Below are 21,538 nucleotides of genomic sequence, written 5' to 3' on the forward strand. Positions count from 1 at the left end.
CACTTACAAGATATCTGACCTTGGACAATTACTGAGCCACTCTATGCTTTTTCAAAAAACATAAAATAGGAATAGTAATAGTACATCCTTTGTAGAGTTGTTATGAGAATTGAAAGAACTAATGTACCCAACGCACTTAGAATAGTCATGATACATAGAAAGTGCTTAGTAATGGTTAGTTGTTATAATTAACCTGGTTGCAAACAGATTTATTAAATCTTCTCCTACCCAGAACCCTCTTAGGAAGGTCATAGAGCTTTGAGCAGCAAGTTGGGAATGTCCCCTTGAGCATGAGTTAATTTTGTTTTCCCTGCTTGATTCAATAGCATCCCACTTCTCTCTGGACCATCTCTATCACAAGTACCTGCTAACAGCTTTCATTGTTTACAGTGCTTCTAACAAGTGTGGTAACTTCTCATTTGCATTTCTAATAGACAGTTTCCAAATCCTGTTGAAACTGCAGTTGGTTTTAGGATGCCTGGGTTTTACTTTATTTTTTTGTCCTGTTTATTACCATTTGGACGGGTTTTAAGAGCTCACAACACACTCTTACCCATTCATTCTTCTTTCAGACTTTCACAGTCCTTCCGCAATATATTAATAGGTTAGTCCTGTCTAGTGCGTCAGGTCACTAGCAAATGTTATTAGAATCATTTAAGTTAGCTTATTTAACAAACACATTAGGTGCTAACTCTGGGCAGGACATTGTTCCAAAGCATGCCACAAATATTAATGTAGATGGTAATATATTTAGCCCTTATAACATCTCTATAGACCGATACAACTATTATCCCTATTTTACAGATGAGAAAACCGAGGCACAGAGACAGTAATTGACTTGTTCAAGGTCACGCAGCAAGTAGGTGTTGAGCCACATCACTAGTCATATGACCCTGGGCATGTTTCTTAACCTTCAGAGGGTAACAAATGTGAAATGCTTTGCATTCTTCACAATTAACACTATGTTAAAGTAGCTATTAAAGTTTTACAGGTGAGAAAACAGAAGGTCAGGGGTCCTGAAAGGCTCGCCTTATGCCTAAGAAAGAGTGGTAGAGCTAGGATTAGAATTCGTGGCTTTTGAATCCATGGTTCCCTGTAGTGTGCTGTGGATGGAAGGTGGTAATAGTTTCCGATGTCAAAATCCATTATTGCTGCTCCTGCTGCTGTTACTGTTGTTATTTGCCATGGAAGAACACCCCCCACCCCACCCCAAACACACAGAGAGAAAAATAACAGTGACAAGAACATGGCTGATTCTGTATTCAGCCTGCAGATCTAAAGCCATGCATAATTTACTCAACACTGCCCTGCAGCCACTTAAGCTGAGGAGAGACCGCTATAAATTCAGGTCTGCATATCCTAATTTATTTCTTATTTATTTTACTGATACATACCTAGGGCCACCAATGAGCTGCTTCTACACCTGCACAAAGGCACCTACAGCCCTAAGGGCAACTAGGGCAGGAAAGGAGACCCTGAAATAAGCCCTGGAAGAAAAACTGTACTCTATGCACTAGAATCATGCAAGTTAAATTAATTTTTCTGGTAAACTAGAATTAAACCCATGCCCACGCTCACCCCCGATTTGTGAAACACAAGGCTAAAAAGGTTGTCAAATAATCCTGTTCTGCTTTTCTGTCTTAGCAAAGAGAGCATTGAATGTACTTCTCCCACGAGTACGAGATTATTTTTCTGAGTCACAGAATGTCAAAAGATGAGAAAGTACTCTAACACTAAGACATAATCAGAAAGGAAATGAAGAGGAGAAGAAAAAAGTCTATTTTCTCGAGTGATTACTGAGGACCAAACGCTATGCAAAGTGCTGTCAAAGGCAGAGGTAAATGCCATTGCAGTCTTCAGATGAAAGCAAGGTAAATTGGAAGAAACGTCAGCCATCCTTCCCCAAAGATCTCTTTTCACAGATGGTCAAACCGTGACCCAGAGAGAGAACAGGACTTGTCGGAGGTCACTCAGCAAGTTGGTCCCAGCGTGTTCCTCTTTCAGCCTCATACTTATTTCGAAACTCAGTTTGAGTCCTTTGAGAGCCAGAGCTGTCCTACAAGCTTTACTGGCATTGTTTCCTTCAGCCCTCTCCTCCTCCAGTTAATTGTCCTTACAGATATGGACATTAGGGCACAGAAAGGCTGAACACCACACGCACATTGCTACATTCCTGCTGACACCGAGTTTGAAGCCTGGGCTTAGCCTGTGCTTTCGTGCACCACACCTGAAGCCCCTGTGAACATCTTCAAGATGTCTGCTTTTGTCTCTAAACTGCACTGACTAGGCCCACATGGAGAGATGCAGAAGAGCAGGAGTCTTCAGCACAAAAAAGCTCCTGACTCTAGGGTGGGGCCTCAGCATGGGTTCTATTTATTATATGTATTAATCCCATATTTATTTTTCTCATTTTTTTCTTTTTTTAACACACCCAACAAAAGGTTATACTTTTGGCTTTGGGCTTTTGGACTAAAATAGGAGAGGCAGAAAGGCCATTTCATTGAAGGTCAAGGTTCAGCCTTGCGGGGCCATAGTGTCTGATCATTTTCCCATGCATCCCTTACTCCTATAAATGGGGCACCTGGGCCTTGGGGACAGAGACTCACCCACAGAACATGAAGATGGTGCTCGAAGTGGCATCGTAGGGCAGAGGCAGCGTCTGCTGCAGGCACAGCTGCTCGCAGCCACCATTAAAACCATCAGAGCAGTCAATTCCTTTGGAGTGATCATAGCAGCCGGAGCCATCCTTCATGGGTTTCAGCTCCTCGGGGCACTGCTCAGAGAGAGGGCAACAGGGTGGTTATGGCTTGGAAGGTTGTGGGACCCATCACGCCCCCTCCACCCTCCTGGAAGAGACATGTGTCGGGTACTGACAGAGAGGTATTCGTCTCCTTTGGTCAATTAATAGCTGTGTGACAAGTTCCACACATCCCTTTACTTCTCTGAACCTTGATGTGCCCATCTGTAAAATGGGACTTTTGTGACTACCTGCTTATGGCATTGTGAGAATAAAGGATGATAAAGCCAGCAAAGTGTGGAGAACACCGGCTTACATGGCAATGGTGCAGCAATGTCAGCTGCTATTAATACTAACCGTTGCTGAGGCCCTCTTCATTATTGTTTCTATTGTTACTGCCCTACAGGGTCTGCTGCTAGAAAGGTCACATACAGAGGCTGCCAGTCATATATTTAAAAGCCTCTACCAGGATAAGTTTAATTTTCAGCTTTTCCTCTTCTCACTATGTGACCCAGAGAAGTTACTTGCTATCTCTGAGCCTCAATGTTCTCGTCTAATCAATGGACACAACATCTACAACTACAGATTTGTTGCAAAGCTGAAGTTGGATCATGAGGGCACACACCTTACTTCAGAATTCGGCACATAATTTGGTACTCATAAAATGTGAATTACTTGCCTTCCTGTCTTGAATACGTCTCTTCTTCTCCACCCTTGTCCCCAGAGCCCTAAGTGAGATTCCTGCATATTCACAACAGCACAGAAAGGGCTCCTAACCAGTCTGCTGGACTCCAGTCAGGCCTTTTCAAAACCAGTCTCCAAATGGCCAACAGAGTGGTATTTCTACATAGCATCGCTCCCCAGCCTAAATAAGTAAATGAATCTTAAAACATGTTAATCTGCCTTAAAATGATAATCAAGGTCCTCCCTTTATAGACAACTTCAAGTGCTCTGCTTGGCCACATGCAAAGCCCTTCCCATAGCCCTCTGGTCCCTAAGTAAACTCCAAGGAGTCCAACCTTCAATGGCCTCAGCTAGAAAGCTCTTGACAGTGCGTCTGGCACCTGCTTTGTGCTCCTTCAGTGGAAAATCATATACTGGGAAACAGTTGGCTATTGATTTAATTTAGTTTTCCATCATTTGATGAGGCTGAGCTCATCTTCTCCATCTGAGCTGATAGAGAAGTAGTTTCAACACTCCTGACATCAGAAGAGGAAATGAGGCACTAGGTTTTTATTTCAGTCCTCCTGCTGGCATTTCTTGTCCACAAAGATTAACACCCGGAGACCAGCCTTCCTCATCCATCACTGGACATCACTGATTAAAATGCCTTCCCACCGTGCCCCCCCACCGGCCAATTCCGTGCTCCCCTCCCCATGCCGTCATCCTAAACAACACCAATAATAAAACATACACACAAAAATTAATTTACAAAAACCGCAATAACAAAAAAAGGTCAGCTCTCTTGGAAATTAAATTTTGCCTAAGAAGAATTTGTAATTACAAATGCATGAGAGAGTTCTTCAAGACATTTGAGACTGACTAGGAAGAGTGACGGAGAAAGTAGGTTATAAATGGCCTTTGTCAAGCTGCAGAAAGGTCATAAAACTGCTGCATTTTGTGCTTAAAAAGAAAAATCAATTTTCCATGTGAGTGAAGTGCTATACATATTAATACAAGCTCAGAGGAAGCCCCCGTTTGTCTCTGAACATTCACTGTCAGATAGGAGAGTCACAGGGTCATTTGGAATCATTTGTGGGTACTGGGGCCTGGCTTCAGTCTGTTTGTAGACTCATGGAAGGTGTTGAAAAGAATGACTGACCTTGTTACCAGGTAACAGGAGACAGCTAGGCAGGGTATGAGTCTCCGTTCTCTCCATCTCCCACTGTTCTCTACCACATTTGTTTTTCAAACATGTTCACTAAACTCCAGATTTTATGTAGTTGCTTTACCTGCTTTAACTTATTTACCTCTATAGCAAATACATGAGGTAGAGTGGTAGGCTGATGATGGATCCCAAAGACATGTCTCTGTCCCAAACCCTAGAACTTGGAATCTGTGAATGTGACTTTCTGTGGTCAAGGTTATGCAGATGTGACTGTGTCAAAACTCTTGGGGACACCCTCCTGGGTTTTACAGATTGGCCTAAATGCCATCACAAATGTTCTCATGAGAGAGAGGTAGAAAGAAATTACACATACCGAGGAGAAGGCAATGTGGGGGTGGTACAGAGATCGGTGCGACGTGGCCACAAACAATGCTGTGGCCACCACAATATGAAAGAGGCCAGACAGATTCTCCTCTAGAGCCTCCAGCAGGAGCACCACCAGAAATCAATCAAATCAAACCACCAGCATCTTGATTTTGGATTTCTGGCCTCCAGCACTGGGAGAGAATACATTTCTCAATAATTATCTTTTTTTTGTTTTGAGATGAAGTTTCACTCTTGTTGCCCAGGCTGGAGTGCAATGGTGCAATCTCGGCTCACTGCAACCTCTGCCTTCCAGGTTCAAGCGATTCTCCTGCCTGAGCCTCCCAAGTAGCTGGGTTTATAGGCATGCACCACCATGCCCTGCTAATTTTGTATTTTTAGTAGAGATGGGGTTTCTCCATATTGGTCAGGCTGGTCTCAAACACCTGACCTCAAGTGATGCCCCTGCCTTGGCCTCCCAAAATGCTTGGATTACAGGCATGAGCCACCACTCCTGGCCTCTTAATAATTATTTTAAACTACCTAGTTTGTGGTAATTTCTTGCAGCAGACAAGGTAGGTGCTGTCATGATTCCCATTTTGCAGAGGAGGAAGCTGAGGAGAGGGTACACAATTTAGTGGTGACAGAGGCAGGGCTTCTCAGATTTCCCAACTCTGTTGCTACTAACTGCCTAATGGGCAAGCCATTTCACTGCCCTGTCATTTACTGACTGACTGACATCTAGTTTTTTGTTGTTGTTTTTGTTTGTTTTGTGGGGTTAATTTTATTTTTAAAGATGGGGGTTTCACCATGTTGGTCAGTCTGGTCTCGAACTGCCGACCTTAGGTGATCCGCCCACCTCAGCCTCCCAAACTGCTGGGATTACAGGAGTGAGCCACTGTGCCCGACTGACATCTAGTTTTAAGAGATCCTGTTATTTACTGACTGATATCTAGTTTTAAGAGAGCCTGTAATTTACTGATTGACTGACATCTAGTTTTAAGAAGTCCTGTCATTTACTGATTGACTGACATCTAGTTTTAAGAGAGCCTGTCATTTACTGACTGACTGACATCTAATTTTAGGAAGTCCTGTCATTTACTGACTGACTGACATCTAGTTTTAGGAAGTTGAAACAAGGCAGGCCTTAGAGCTGATCTAACTTCCTTACCTTAGAACTGAGACCCAGAAAATTAAGGGCCATCACCCCAGATTCCCTAGCACATGAGTGGAGAATGTAAAGCCAGGATTCCCCTGTCCCAGCTTGGTGTTCTCTGTCCACTACACTCACTTCCTTTTAGGTTAAAGCATTTTACAAACTTACAGATCCTATAGTCTCTCTCCCCAAGATGATTCGCTGATGGAAAACTGAGGATCAGGAAGGTGAGGGGTCTTGACCAACATCATCCAGCAAATTAAAGGAAGATCTGATCCACACATGTGGGAAAGGCTTTCTAAGTACGTGAAATGGGTTTACCAGTTACCATCATATGATCATTCCTTCCTGTATCATGGACTTCACGCCCTGTGCTTTTGAGGATAAGTAGGGGCAGATGAGATCTTGCCATCATTTGAGATGACTTGTATATTATTAATATTTCAATTAGTTCATTGCTTATTATCTCTCTCCTCCACCAAAATGTAAATGTTATAATAATATGGACCATGTGGCTTGTCCTAAGCCATCTGGCACACAGTTGGTACTTGTTATTTGCTGAATGAATTGGTGGAGTGCCAGAAAGGACGCTTAGTGTGTCTGTGTATTAACTTTGGATCTGAATCCACACTGTTTCTTGTAAGTTGTATAACCTTCAGGCAGTGACAGAAAGTCTCCTATCTTCACCTGACTACTGTGATGGGTAAATAGCATGATAGCCGGCTTCAAAGATGGTCCCCAAGGATTCTTGCCTTCTGATGTTAATACTTGTGTAGACTCCTCCTACACTGCTCCAGGATTGGTCTATGTGGCCAATAGCATATAGCAGAGGAGGTGGTATGTGGTTCTAAGGGTAGATCATAAGAGAGATCTTTCTCTCCCTTTGTATATCTTGTCCTCTCATCACTTACTCTAGTGGAAGCAAGCTGCCATGTTTTCAGCAGCCCTATGGAGAGGCTCATGTGGCAAGGAAGTAAAGCCTCTGGCCAACAGCCAGTAAGGCTAAGGCCTGCCAGCCAAAGATGAGTGAGCCTGCAAATAAATCATCCAGCTCCAATCAAGCCTGTTCAGATATTGGCAACCCCAGCCGACATTCTAACTGCAACTTCATAGGGGCGGGCCCAGACCACACATCTAAGCTGCTCTTGAATTTCTGACCGTTGAAAACTGTGGGATAATAAATACTTTGTGTTTAAGTGACTTACATAGCAAGAGCTAACTAATATAGTGAGATAAATGTATGCAGTACTTAGCACAGTGGTCAGCAAATAGTTCCGCTGTTACAGGTATTTGTAAAGAGCTTAGAATCTGGTTTGAGAGATAAATATACACATCCATCAGAGAACTAGTTAGTTATAGAACAAACGTAAAGAAGCATGGTAAAATTTGTTCGGGAAAATAAAATCTCTGCAGATGGGAGTGACTAGGGAATATTGAAACAGGGAGGCTTTAGTCTTTTCTCCTCCATTAGAAAAGAGACATCTGATGTACTAGGAGAGCAAGACTAGAATTCATTACCAGGCACTGTCGCTCGCTTGCCTTGTGACCTTGGACAAGTCCTTGAAACTGTTTGGGCCTCAGTTTCCTTTGCATAAACAGAGGAGCCAGCTTGGAGACAGGAATATGAGGACTAAAGTCAGGCCTGAATTCCAATGAAAGATTTGTGACACTGAGCATATAAGCAGGCTGCTTTACCTCAGAGACAGCCGCAGGTTCCTCATCTGTAAAATGCAAATGTCTCTCTTGGAGGCACTTCTGAAAATTGTATGAGAAAACACATATCTGGCTTCTGACCTGGTACATAATAGATACTTAATAAATGAAGAATAAATGAATGAGGATATGTAAACAAATGATAAATTAACCAAAATCCCAAAAGAAAACCTAACTTAGTTGGGAGGAATCATGATATCTAGCTAAATACAGGCAGTATGTGCCCCCTCCATGGAGAGGAACCAGAATAATAAGTACATACACACATTTCAAACAGATCATCCAGAAGAGAATGCTAGATTCATCAAAGAAGAAATGAGAAGTACCAGGAGTAAGTAAGCAGAGACTTTGAGGCAGCTTGTCCAGTCAGAAACCAACTGAGAGCTGGAAAGGGCTCCTGGATATGGGGAAACAATGAGAGAGAAACCCCCAGGGCTCCAAAATGGGGTTTCACACCTTGGCTGTGGGAGAAACCCTCAACCTACTGGGGCCTTTGGCCTGACATATGAAGGGCCTAAAGGTTGCATACAAATGTTGCTACAGAAGGAGAACTCACATAAAATCCCACAGGCATCTGAACCTGGAGTAGACACAGCTGGGCACCATTTTGAGAGCCAAGATACTGGTGATCTGCAGACATGGCAGCCGCTGCACTGTTGTAAGGAGGCAGAGGGAAGACTGGGTGCTCCACACACCCCCAGGAAGCTCCCAGCTGCCCTGCTGCAGGCTGCTATTGAGACTGAGACATGAATGGACTGTTCTTCCCATGGCTTCTTAACCACATTGCTTGCCTGGGATGGACTCTGCCTTCTCCAGTATCAGGCCCAAAGCACCATTTTGAAAGTTTAATGCTGAGCTGCATTCTACCACTGGTGTGAGTTTGGATTATGTGGTTGCAGCTACCACCCAGCCAAGGAGGGACAGGGAGACCAGGCTATCCTATGCCCTGCAAGGGGCTGCTGAGACCAAGACTCAGTGGTACACACCACAGCTTTTTGCCCATGCGGCTCACTTGAGAATGACCCCATCCTTTCTGGTCACAAGTTCACAGCTGACACCCTTCTGAGCATTTGATGCTGGACTATGCCCCACCCTTGGGGCCGAGTTTAAGGTAGCATGGCTGCAGCCACCAGCCTGCTGGGAGAGGGAGAGGGTAGATCACATTCTCCTAAGCACACTCAGGACAATACCCACCACCCTGCCATGGGTGGGCCTAAGACTGGGAACTAGTCCGCCCAACCCATCACAGCTCCCAAAAGACCAACACGGGTTGCTTGGGTCCTAGTGGGTTGCTCAACCACCAGTACTGCCACCAGACACACTACAGCAGCTTCCCAGGGATCCAAAATTTACCCACACATCAGGTCTACTGCTCCCACTATTGGCTCCCAAGCAAGCCAACTGATGGCCCATGAACCAGCCCACAAAAACCTACTAACACTGAAGCCAGTGTAAGCTACTTCGGGGCCTAACAATAGGCACACACATCCCACTGCTGCCACCATCAGGGGATGAAGACTGGCTCACTTTGTGTTCAAGGTCCCAGCTTAACTTCACCACAACCTCCACTAACAACTGCATGATAGTGAAAACACGGTGTCTCAAAATGTGTATTGTACAGCAAAATCGGCGCTAAGAGGCAAGTTTATAGCATTCAATTCTTATATCAAAAAATTATCACAAATTAACAACCTAACATCACACCTGAAAGAACTAGAAATCCACCGGGCGTGGTGGCTCATGTTTGTAAGCCCAGCACTTTGGGAGGTCGAGGCAGGTGGATCATGAGGTCAAGAGATTGAGACCGTTCTGGCCAACATGGTGAAACACTGTCTTTACTAAAAACACAAAGATTAGCCGGGCATGGTGGCGTATGCCTGTATTCCCAGCAACTCAGGAGGCTGAGGCAGGAGAATCGCTTGCACCTGGGAGGCAGAGGTTGCAGTGATGCAAGATTGCACTGTGCCACTGTACTCCAGCCAGGTGACAGAGTGAGACTCCGTCTCAAAAAAAAAAAAAAAAGAACTAGAAATACAAGAACAAACCACACCCAAAGTAAGCAGGAGAAAAGATATAACAGATCAGAGCAGAAATAAATGAAACAGACCCAAAAAACAATGCAAATCATCAATGAAATGAAAAAAAAAGATTCTTTGAAATTATAAACAAAATTGATAAGCCACTAGCAAAAAAAAAGAGAAAACTAAAATAAATATTATCAGAACGATAAAAAGAGACACTACAACTGATGCCACAGAGATACAAAAGATCATCAGAGACTATTATGAAGAACTATATGTTCACAAGAAAAAAAATGAATATATTCCTGACAATGCAAAAAACCTATGGAGACAGAACCAGAAAAAAACAGAACTCCTGAACAGGCCAATAATGAGTAGTGAGATTGGATTAATAATAATAATAATAATAATAAATCTCTCAACAACAACACCAAAAGCCAAGGACCAGATGAATTCACAACTGACTTCTACCAAACAGCCAAAGAGAACTAATACCAATCTTCCTGAAACAATTCCAAAAAAACGAGGAGGAGGAAATTCTTTTACTCATTCTATGAGGCCGTATCACCCTGATAGCAAAACCATACAAGAAAATAACAACAATAAAAAAGAAAACTACACACTAATATCCCCGATGAATATAGATGGTAGTATTTTGCTTAACAAAATACTAGCAAATCAAATCCAACAGTACATCAGAAAGATACTACACCATGATCAGGTGGAATTTATCCCTGTGATGTAATGAAGATTCGATACATAAGTCAATAAACACATTGATTTCTGAAACATTTCTGTTTATGATATATCATGTAAACAGAATTCAGGACAAAAGCCATATGATAATCTCCATAGATGCAGAAAAAGCATAAGACAAAATTCAACATCCTTTAATGATAAAAAAAAATCCTCTACAGAGTAAGCATAGAAGATACACACCTCAACACAGTAAAGGCCATGACCTACAGCCAGTATCTTATTGGGGAAAAGTTGAAAGCAACCCCTCTAAGAACTAGAACAAGACAAATATGTCGCCTTTCGCCACTCTTATTCAACGTAACACTGGAAGTCCTCACCAGAGAAGTCAGGACAGAGAGGAAATAAAAGTCATCCAAGTTGGAAAAGAAGAAGTCAAAGTATCCCTGTTTGCTGATAGTATTGTCTAAAAGAAACTCTAGAGACTGTCAAGCTTCAAGATTAACAAAATGCAGAAATCAGTAGCATTTCCATACACCAATACCAATCTAGCTGAGAACAAAATTAAGAAAGCAATCCATTTTTAATTAGCTATAAAAATAAAATACCCAAGAATGTATTTAACAAGGAGGTGAAAGATTTATATAAAAATTATAACACTGATGAAATAAATTGTAGATGACATAAATACATGGAGAAACATCCCATGCTCATGGATCGGATAATCAATATTGGTAAAGGGCAATCAAAATTGGGCAATCAATATTGCCCAAAGCAATCTACAGATTCAATGTAATCCCTATTAAATTACTAACATCATTTTTCAAAGCATTAGAAAAAAATCCTAAAATTTATATGGAACCACAAGGGAACCCAAATAAAGCAATGTCAAGCAAAATGAATAAAGTTAGAAACATCACATTATCTGACTTCAAATTATAGTACAAGGCATAGTAACCACAAAACCACAGTATTGGTATAAAAAAATAGGCGCACAGATCGGTGGAAGAGAATGAAGAACCCAGAAATGAAGCCACATACCTATAATCAGATGATAGTTGACAAAGTCAACAAAAATATATGCTGGTGAAATCATACCCCGGTTGTATTAGTTCATTATCACACTGCTATAAAGAAATACCTGAGACTGGGTAATTTATAAATAAAAGAGGTTTAATTGGCTCATGGTTCCAGAGGCTGTACAGGAAGCACAGCTGTGGAGGTCTCAGGAAACTTAAAATCCTGTAGGAAGGTGGAGAGGTAAGAGGCACATCTTCACATGGCTGGAGCAGGAGAAAGAGAGCAAAATGAGAGGTGCTGTACACTTTCAAACAACCAGATCTTACAAGAACTCACTATCTTGAGAACAGCAAGGGGAAAATCTGCCCCCACGATACAACCACCTCCTACCAAGCCCCTCCTCCAACATTGGGGATTACAATTGAACAGAAAATTTGGGTGGGAACACAAGTCCAAGTCATATCACTAGTCAATAAATGGTACTGAAAAAAATGGATAGCCATGTGTCAAAGAATGAAACTTGACTCATATTTCTTCCCATATATATATATATTTAAACTCAAAATGTGTTAATACCTGAAACCTTAAAAATCCTAGAAGAAAACCTAGAAGACATCATTCTAGACACTGGCCTTGGGAAAGAATTTGTGACTAAGTTCTCAGATCTAATTAAACTAAAGAGCTTCTACATAGCAAAAGAAATTATCAACAGAGTAAAGAGACAACCTACAGAATGGGAGAAAATATTCGCAAATTGTGCACCCGATGAAAGTCAAATATCCAGAATCCATAAGGAACTTAAAGAATTCAACAAGCAAAAACAAATAACCCTATTAAAAAGTGGGCAAAAGACAAGCAAACACTTCTCAAAAGAAGACATATACAAGTGACCAACAAAAATATAAAAAGCTTTCCACATCACTAATCAGCAGAGAGATGCAAATCAAAACCACAGTGAGATACCACCACACACCAGTCAGAATGGCTATTATCAAAAAGCCAAAAAACAACAGATGCTGGTGAGGCTGTGGAGAAAAGGGAACACTTACAAACTGTTGGTGGAAATGTAAATTAGTACAACCTCTATGGAAAACAGTATGGAGGTTTTTCAAAAAACTAAAAATAGAACTACCATTCAATCCAGCAATCCCACTATTGGGTATAAACTTAAAGAGAAAAAAATCATTGTATCAGGCCGGTGGAGGTGGCTTGCACCTGTAATCCCAGCACTTTGGGAGGCCTAGGAGGGTGGATCACTTGAGGCCAGGAGCCTGAGACCAGCCTGGCCAACATGGTAAAACCCTGTCTCAACAAAAATTAGCCAGGCGTGGTGGTGCCTGCCTGTACTTCCAGCTAGTTGGGAGGTTGAGGTGGGATAATCCCTTGAACCTGGGAGGCAGAGGTTTCAGGGAGCCAAGATCGTGCCACTGCACTTCAGCCTGGGTGACAAAGTGAGACCCTGTTTTAAAAAACAACAACAAAAAAGAAAGATACTGGCACTCATGTGTTTATTGAAACAATAATAACATACAGGTGCTATTTCATCATAGCTTAAATATGGAATTAAGTTGACTGTCTATCAAGAGTTGATTAAATAAAGAAAATGTGGTATACACACCTGCCCCTCCCTTCTTCCCACCCACACACAGACACACCATGGAATACTGCTCCAGCATAAAACAGAATGAAAACATGTCTTTTGCAGCAACATGTAAAGAACTGGAGGCCGTTACCGTAAGTGAAATAATTCAGAAACAGAAAGTCAAATGTGACATATTCTCACTTATAAGTGGGAGCTAAATAGTGGGTATACCTGCACATACAGAGTGCAATGACAGACACTGGAGACTAAAAAAGGGAGGATGGAAGCATGGGAGGCGTGTGAGGGTTGACAAAATACTGACTGGGTACAATAAAAGTTCAGACTTCACCACTACACAACGCATGCATGAAAGAAACCTGATGGTATCCCCTAAATATATAAAAATAAAAAACATATATAAATCAATCAAGGCAATTTAAACTATTAGCTGATTTTTTTAATTTTCCATATGTTTAAGTCCTTCTTTAGATCATTTAACAAATATTCACCAAACACCTACCTACTCAGTGCCAAGCAAATGTCTCAGGTGCTGAAAATGCAGAAGTAAACAAGGACAAGACTCTTATCTCACAGAATTTACATTCTAGAGAAGAGACAAATAGTTAACAAGGAAACAAACAAAATGATTATTTCATAGAGTAGAAAAATATTATGAAGAAAGACAAAAGTATAATGTGATAAAAAGTTAATGAGGATGGGGCGAAAGAAGCATATATTTAGCCTAAAAATAGGGCAGACAGACTTCTTCCACTTTATTCTTCTTTTTGGAAAGAAGTTGTGGCCATTATAGTTCCTTTGCCTCTCATTTACAGTTCAGAAAAATCTTGTCAATACTTATAAAAATCATGCTGAAGTTTTGATAGGAATTCTATTAAACCTTTCCATCAATTCGAGGCATGTGGGCATCTTTACTATGTTGTGCCATCCAAATCACGAATACACTATGTCTTTCCATGTGATTAGATCTTTTTTGATTTCTTTCATCAGTATTTTAAAGTTTTGCTAAAGCTAAACATGGCCCATGCATATTTTGTCAGATTTCCATCTGAGTATTTCATTACTTTTTAGGGATTACAAATAATATTGTATTTTTTATACATTTTGTCAGATTCACATCTGAATATTTCATTACTTTTTAGAAATTGCCAATGGTATTATTGTTTTTTATTTCAAAGATTCACATTTATTGCAGGTATATAGGAATACAATTCATGGTGTATATTTTTCTTGTATTCTGAGACCTTGCCAAACTTACTAATTACTTCTATAAATTCATTTTGTAGATTCCCTGAGATTTTTCTACGTTAAAAAAAAAAAAATCATGTGATCTGCCAATGGGTCAGTCTTATAGTCTTAGTGATTCCTTTCTAATCTAAATGATTTCTTCCTTTTTAGATTCTTTTCCCCCCTTACTGCACTGGCTAGAGCTTCCCACACGATGTTGAATAACAAGGGGTAGAGTGAATCTCCTTTTCTTGTCTCTGACCTTTTAGAGAAAGCATTCAGTCCTTTACCATATAAGTATGTCAGCAGTAGCTCTTTTATTGATGTTCTTCATCAAGTTCTCTTCTATGCTTAGTTTTTTGAAAGTTTTAAAAATCATTTTGGGTGTGGAATTTTGTCAAATGCTTTTCTTATATCCATTGAAATGATGGTGTGATTTTTCTTCTTCTGTCTGTTATTATAATATACTGATAGATTTTCAAATAGGAAACTAGTTTTGCATCCCTGTAATAAATAAACCTCACTTGGTCAATGTGTATAGTTATCTTTTATGTATTGTTGAATCCTCTTTGTTAATATTTTGTTAAGGATTTTTACATCTATGGTATATGCATGAGGGCTATTGGTCTTTGCAGTTTTCTGCTTCTGAATTATCTTTGTCTGCTTTTAGTATCAAGATAATGCTACTGTCTTAAAATGATTTGGGAAGTATTCTTTCTTAATTTTCTGGAATTTTTTTTTTAGAATTGATGTTAATTCTTCTTTAAACATTTGTTATATTTCCCCAGTGAAACGATGTAGGACCAGGGATTTGGAGCTGAGGGGAGGAGGAGATTAAAGTGAAAAAAAAATTTCCTTAATAGTTATAAGGCTTTCCAAATTATCTACTTCATAATGGTAAGTTGTGGTAGTTTGTGCTTTTAAGAAATTGGTCAATTTCACCTAACTTGTCAAGTTTATATGTGTAAAATTATTTGTAGCATTCTCTTATTATCCTTTTGACTGACACAGCTGCTGCAGTGATATCACCTATTTCAGATATTGGTAATTTATGTCTTCTCTCATCCTTTTTAATCTTGCTTTTGTTCAGTTTTATTGTCATTTTCAAATAATCAGTTTTTCATTTCATCGACTTTTCTGTTTTCTATCACATTGATTTCCTTCCTTTGGCGTCCTTTGGGTTTATTTTGCTCTTTTTTTTTTCCCTAGGTTCCTGAGGTAGGAGTCTAGATTATTAATTTGAAACTTCTTCATTTCTAATGTATGCACTTAGGGATATACATTTCCTTCTCATTGAATATAAAGAAACAGATAGGTTACAAAAAAAGGATGAATCATGGCTTCAGCTGTGTCCCCCACACACTTCCATATATTATATTTTTATTTCATCGAGTTCAGTGCATTTTTAATTTCCCTTGAGACCTCCTCTTTGACTCATTGATTATTCAGAAATGTGTCGTTTACTTACTAAGTACTTAAAGATTTTACTGTTATCTCTATTATGGGCTGAAGGTATATGTCCCCCGCCAAATTTGTACGTTGAAATCCTGACCAACCTGCAAAGTGATGAGATTTGCAGTTGAAGCACTGGGAAGAGGATTAGGTCATAAGAGTTAAGCCCTTATAAATGGGATTAGTACCTTACAAGACGAGGATGGTAGACCAGAGCTCCCTCCCTCTCCAACATGAGGACACAGAAAGAAGACAAGCAAGGAAAAGAGAATTTTACCAAAAAACCGAATTAGCCAACACCTCAATCTTAGACTTCCGCCTCCAGAACTGTTAGAAATAAGTCTGTTGTTCAAACCACCCAATTTATGTTATTTTGCTACAGCAGTTCATAGCTGTTGAAGGCAGCGGTTACTGCTCTGTTATTGCTTCCTTGTTTGATTCTATTGTGATCAGAGAACACACTCTGTACAATTTGAATGTTGAAATTCGCTGAGGCCTTTTTTATGGCCCAGAAGATAGTCTTGTCTTGCTATGTGTCCTATAGGCACTTGAAAATAATATATATTCTATTTTTATTAGGCATAGCGTTCTATAAATGTTAACTAGATCTTTTTTGTTGATGGTGTTATTGAGTTCATTATATTGTTGCTAAACTCCTGTCTAGTTCTTTATCAGTTTTGGAAAGGGATATTGAAGTATCCAACCATCATTGTGAAATTGCCTATTTTTCTTTCAGTTCTGTTAGATTTTACTTCACACATTTCACAGTTGCTGTTTGATGCATAAACATTTAGGATTTCTATGTCTTCTTGGTAAATGATCTTTTATCACTATTTGATGTCCCTCTGTGATAATTATTTGGAAGGCCTACTTTCTCTGTTGTTAATAAAGCTACTCTCACTTTTGTTTGATTTGTTTGTGTCTTTTCCATCCACTTGCTTTCACTCTGTCTATATCATTATATGTAATGTTAATTTCTTGCAGACAGTACATAACTAGGTCATGCTTTTAAACTCATTCCACTAATTTATGCCTTTTAATTTTTGTATTTAAACTATTTGTGGCTGGGCACATTCGCTCATGCCCGTAATCCCAGCATATTGGGAGGCTGAGGCAGGATGATTACTGAGACTGGCCTGGGCAACATAGTGAGACACTATCTTTACAAAAAAATTTAAAAATTATCTGAGCATAGTGGCACGTGCCTGTAGTCCCCGCTACTTGGGATGCTGAGGAGGGAAGGCAGCTTGAGCCTAAGAAGTCGAGGCTGCAGTGAGCTGTGGTTGTGCCGCTGCACTCCAGACTAGACAAAAGAGCAAGACCCTGTTTCAAAAAAAAAAATAAGAAATAGGCTGGGTGCGGTGGCTAATGCCTGTAATTCCAGCACTTTGAGAGGCCAAGGTGGGTTGATCACGAGGTCAGGAGATTGAGACCATCCTGGCCAACATGGTGAAATCCTGCCTCTACTAAAAATACAAGACTTAGCTGGGCGTGCTGGCACATGCCTGTAATCCCAGCTACTCGGGAGGCTGAGGCAGAAGAATCACTTGAGCCAGGGAGTTGGAGGTTGCAATGAGCTGATATCATGCCACTGCATTCCAGCCTGGCGACAGAGCAAGACTCCGTCTCAAAAAAAAAAAGAAATATTTTCTAAAACAAAATTAATTATTTACATTTAATGTGACCTGAACATTTTTGGCATTACATTCTATTATTATGTTTCAACTCCAGATCTTATTTATATTTATGAGGACCAGCTCAACTCTGATTATTTTTTTATCTTGCCCAAATTACCATCTGAGAGGTCTGGGGAGTCATGCCCTACAAATCATAAATTCTTATCAGATGGGTTTATTTAATCCTATATATTGTGAATTACTTTCCAACCTGGCTCTGGCATAATACTACGAGACAAGAAAGAAAAGCAAAATACTTTACCTCAAAACATGTTTCTTTGCTATATTTTGAAATGGCCCCGAAAAGCCATTCTTTGTAGGGAAAAACTTGCATCTGTAAAGAATGTCTGCAGGGTGTTGTGGCTCATGCCTGTAATCCCAGTGCTTTGGGAGACCGAGGTGGGCAGATCACAACAAGGGCAGGAGTTTGAGACCAGCCTGGCCAACATGGTGAAACCCTATGTCTACTAAAAACACAAAAAAATTAGCCAGACATGGTGGAAGGTGCCTGTAATCCCAGCTACTCGGGAGGCTGAGGCAGGAGAATAGCTTGAACCCAGGAGACAAAGGTTGCAGTGAGCCAGGACCACACCACAGCAGCCCAGTCTGGGCCAAAAAAAAAAAAAAAGAATGTCTATGAACATAGCTAGATATTTTTCTTTCAGGCCTTTCCTAAAGAGATTAACTAAAATCTGAATAGGAAACAATAGTCATCTATTGTCTCTAAGGGCAGCTACTAAAAGATGTCAAAGGAACTTTGGTCTCCACAATCTTTACCTTAACTGAAACATCCCCATATCCTTATAGCGTGGAACCCACACCCACAATTGCTTCTCCAAAATGTAAAAACCAAGCTGTGACCTGAGTTCCCCAGGCACATGTTTTCAGGACCTCCTGAGAGCTGTGTCACTCATATTTGCCTCAGAATAAATGTTTTCTACCATTTTACAGAGTTTGACTCTTTTCTTTGACATGTATTTATTTATCTTAGAGACAGGATCTCACTTAATTACCTAGGCTGGAGTGCAGTGGCACAATCACAGCTCACTATAGCCTCAAGCTCCCGGGCTTAAGCAACCCTGCAGCCTCAGCCTCCTGAGTAGCTGGGATGACAAGTGTGAGCCACTGCACCCAGTGGCTTCAAACCTTCTATTTTGTCTGGCTTCTACTGACAATCATCTAGCAGGGGAAGGGGGTAGCCTTGTTACTGACAAGGGAATAAAGGAGTCCAGGTTCTCCATGTGGCCTTCTCTGATATCACTAAGAAAAGGCCCCTCTTTTCAGCTGGGTGAGGGTGGGAATTTACCTCCCCACTAGGACTTCACGGATATATTCCTGGGTGGGAGTGGTAGGTATGCCTCGTCACTGTTTTTCACTTAATCTCCACTAACACCACGCTGGGTGGAAGGTGGCCCCATGAATGCTGGTCCGCGGTGAGCGTTCTGCTTTTCTACTAGTTCCTCCCTGACAACAACCCAGGAGGAAGGGGGAAGGTGCTTCAATACCGTGGATTAGGGGTGGAAGGCAGTGCTCTTCACTGATGCTGAATAGCCAGGAGTAGGGGTGCTCAGCGACTCATTGACACTAAAGTCCTGGCTCCCCACCCCATTCCACCTTTGCTCCCAAGGGTAGGGGTAGGTTCATTTAATTTTTTTCCGTTTTTGTGGTATTTGGCTGAAGTAGAGCAGTTATTGTCTAGCATTTTTCTGTCTTGCTAGGTTGTCCTTTCCTGGTATTTTGGCTAGTGAAAACAATTTTGTTTTGTTTTGTTTTTTTCTTTGCCTGTGTCCACAGGCATTTCTGAGCTGCATGCTCCTTTAGCTCCAAGGATGGGACACATGAGGCAAAGAGAGAATCCAGGGAACTGATTACCATGTCTTTTCTTGGTTCCTAAAGTCTTCAGCTGGTCTGCAATGCTCCACCTTTCAGTCTTATGCTTGTTTTATATAGAACATCCAGGGTTTTTGGTTGTATTTAGCTGGAAAAATAGAGAAATTATGTCTACTCTTCCAAAGTCTGTTTTTGCACAGCCCTACAGCTAAAAATGGCTTTTACATTTTTTTTAAAGAACATGAGACCAAAAAAAAAGACCACATGTGACCTGCAAAGCCTAAAATATTTACTATATAATTCTTCATACAAAAAAGTTGAAGACCCATAACTTCAACCATGATCAGGCACCTAGGGTTTATTCTAAGTGCACCTGGAAGGCATAGGAAGGTTGTTGGCAGAGGAATAAAGGGATTTTGTTTGCTACTTTGAAGAGATTACTGAAGTTAGCGAATCCAGTTATCTCTAAGCACTTCCCTAGAGTCCACAAAAGGAGTCTGGGGAAGCAGGCCCTGGGGGTCTGGGCAAGAGCTTGAGCAAGCAGGTAGACCAGCCGAATAAGGACTGCATCACTTGGAGGCATGCTCCCGTGCTGAGATTGTATGGTAAGCAGGTGAGGGAGCCAGGAGTCTAACTCAGGTCAGTGCAGCTCCAGAGCCTCATAGCCCCCATTCTGCTCCATTTTAGGGGAGGACTCATAGGAAGACTCTGAGCTCAAGTCTCTAAGCTTTGAGATTTTGGAGACCTAGCAGGGAGGGACAGGAGGATGCCCGGAGGATTCCCATGAGTTCCCCCACAGGCTAGCCCTGCCTGGCTCCCCCCAGCTTCTTCCTCTATACCATGAGCCTGCTCTTGCTGCTTCTCAGCTCGACTTATCATCACCCAGCTCTTTGTTTATGTTTGTAATTATGCATTTTAATGTTCATTAATTATGGAATGCAAATTGCTCCGAGTACAAAATTTGTAATGAGTTGTTTTACCACCCCACCCCCAGGTCTAGAAGGTGGGCCAGCTGTTCTGAGGAGGAGAAAGAAAAACAATTAACTTATGAAACAGAAGAATTTGTCCTAGGGCCTGAGTGAATCATATGGTAAATAACCTGAGAGACTTCCTGCTGATGCCAGAGGAGAGGCCCTGCCCTGTCTGGGTCCTGGGTGACATCAGTGTGGCACTTTCATTCTTTGCTACAAACTTGGGCCTGAAAGGCAGGTGGGGTAATGGAAAGAGCTCTATCTAGGCTTAGACTCAGTCTTTTACTGGCTATGCCACCTTGAGCTGGTCACTTGGCTTCTCTGAGCCTCAGTTTCTCCTTCTCGAAGGTAAGGATTATGATAAAATCATCCTCAAAGTAGGGGGGGCGGGCAGGCAAACCCTAAGAGAGCCTGAACAAATGCATGTGAATGTCTCTCCACATTGCTGGATTCCAGTTCTGCCTGGCTGTGGTCTTTAACTGGCTGAGAGCCTTCAGATGAGAACACGACTCTGAGCCTTAGTCTCCTTCAATGGAGGCACTTGACAGCAGGAAGTCAGAGAAGACTTTCAGTGCAAATGGCTTAGTTTTTATCAAAGCAACTACGAATTATAAAAAGGGAAAAATTAGCTCTGAAGCATTTAAGAGGAAAATGGGGAATTTCCTTGGAACTGACTGAACATATTTTTTTAAGACATCCCAAGGATGCCTCCAAACCTGCTTGACTATGAACAATGCCTTGCTCTCCTCCAAAGACTAGGTAAGTATTTGATTTCTTTAAGTCTCATGGCCAGAGCAGGTAAAATAACAGTATTACCTCCTACTAATAGTATTTCTTTCAACAATAATATCCCTCAAAAATTATGGTAAAGACTTTTTATTTATTGTTATTATTTCTTACAGACAGGGTTTTACTCTGTCACCCAGGCTGGAGTGCAGACAGTGATGCAATCATAGCTCATTGCAGCCTTGAAATTGTGGGCTCAAAGGATCCTCTTGCCTCAGCCTCTCGAATAGCTGGGACTACAGGCATGTGTCATCATGCTCGGCTAATTTTATTTTATTTATTTTATTTTTATTTGTTGGAGTCTTATCATGTTGACCAGGCTGGTCTTGAAATCCTCACCTCAGATGATCCTCTCATATCAGCCTCCCAAGGTCCTGGGATTACAGGTATGAGCCACCATGCCCAGCAGTGGTAAAGATTAAATGAGATATGACAATAATAAGACTAAATACATATGAAACC

General features: G+C 41.1%; 1 protein-coding gene across 7 annotated transcripts in view; it reads right to left on the reverse strand.

The window, feature by feature from the left end:
* ASTN2 (astrotactin 2) overlaps positions 1-21,538 on the reverse strand; it is a 1,016,905-nt gene that overhangs the window by 402,462 nt on the left and 592,905 nt on the right. For all 7 annotated transcript variants that reach the window (XM_078375313.1, XM_002743253.6, XM_078375307.1 and 4 more), the window contains one exon: positions 2,607-2,773. In XM_078375313.1, the coding sequence (XP_078231439.1) occupies positions 2,607-2,773 (167 nt within the window). The remainder of the gene's footprint in view (positions 1-2,606; positions 2,774-21,538) is intronic.

Source organism: Callithrix jacchus, chromosome 1 (genome assembly GCF_049354715.1).
Source record: "Callithrix jacchus isolate 240 chromosome 1, calJac240_pri, whole genome shotgun sequence".
NCBI classification, from domain to species: domain Eukaryota; kingdom Metazoa; phylum Chordata; class Mammalia; order Primates; family Cebidae; genus Callithrix; species Callithrix jacchus.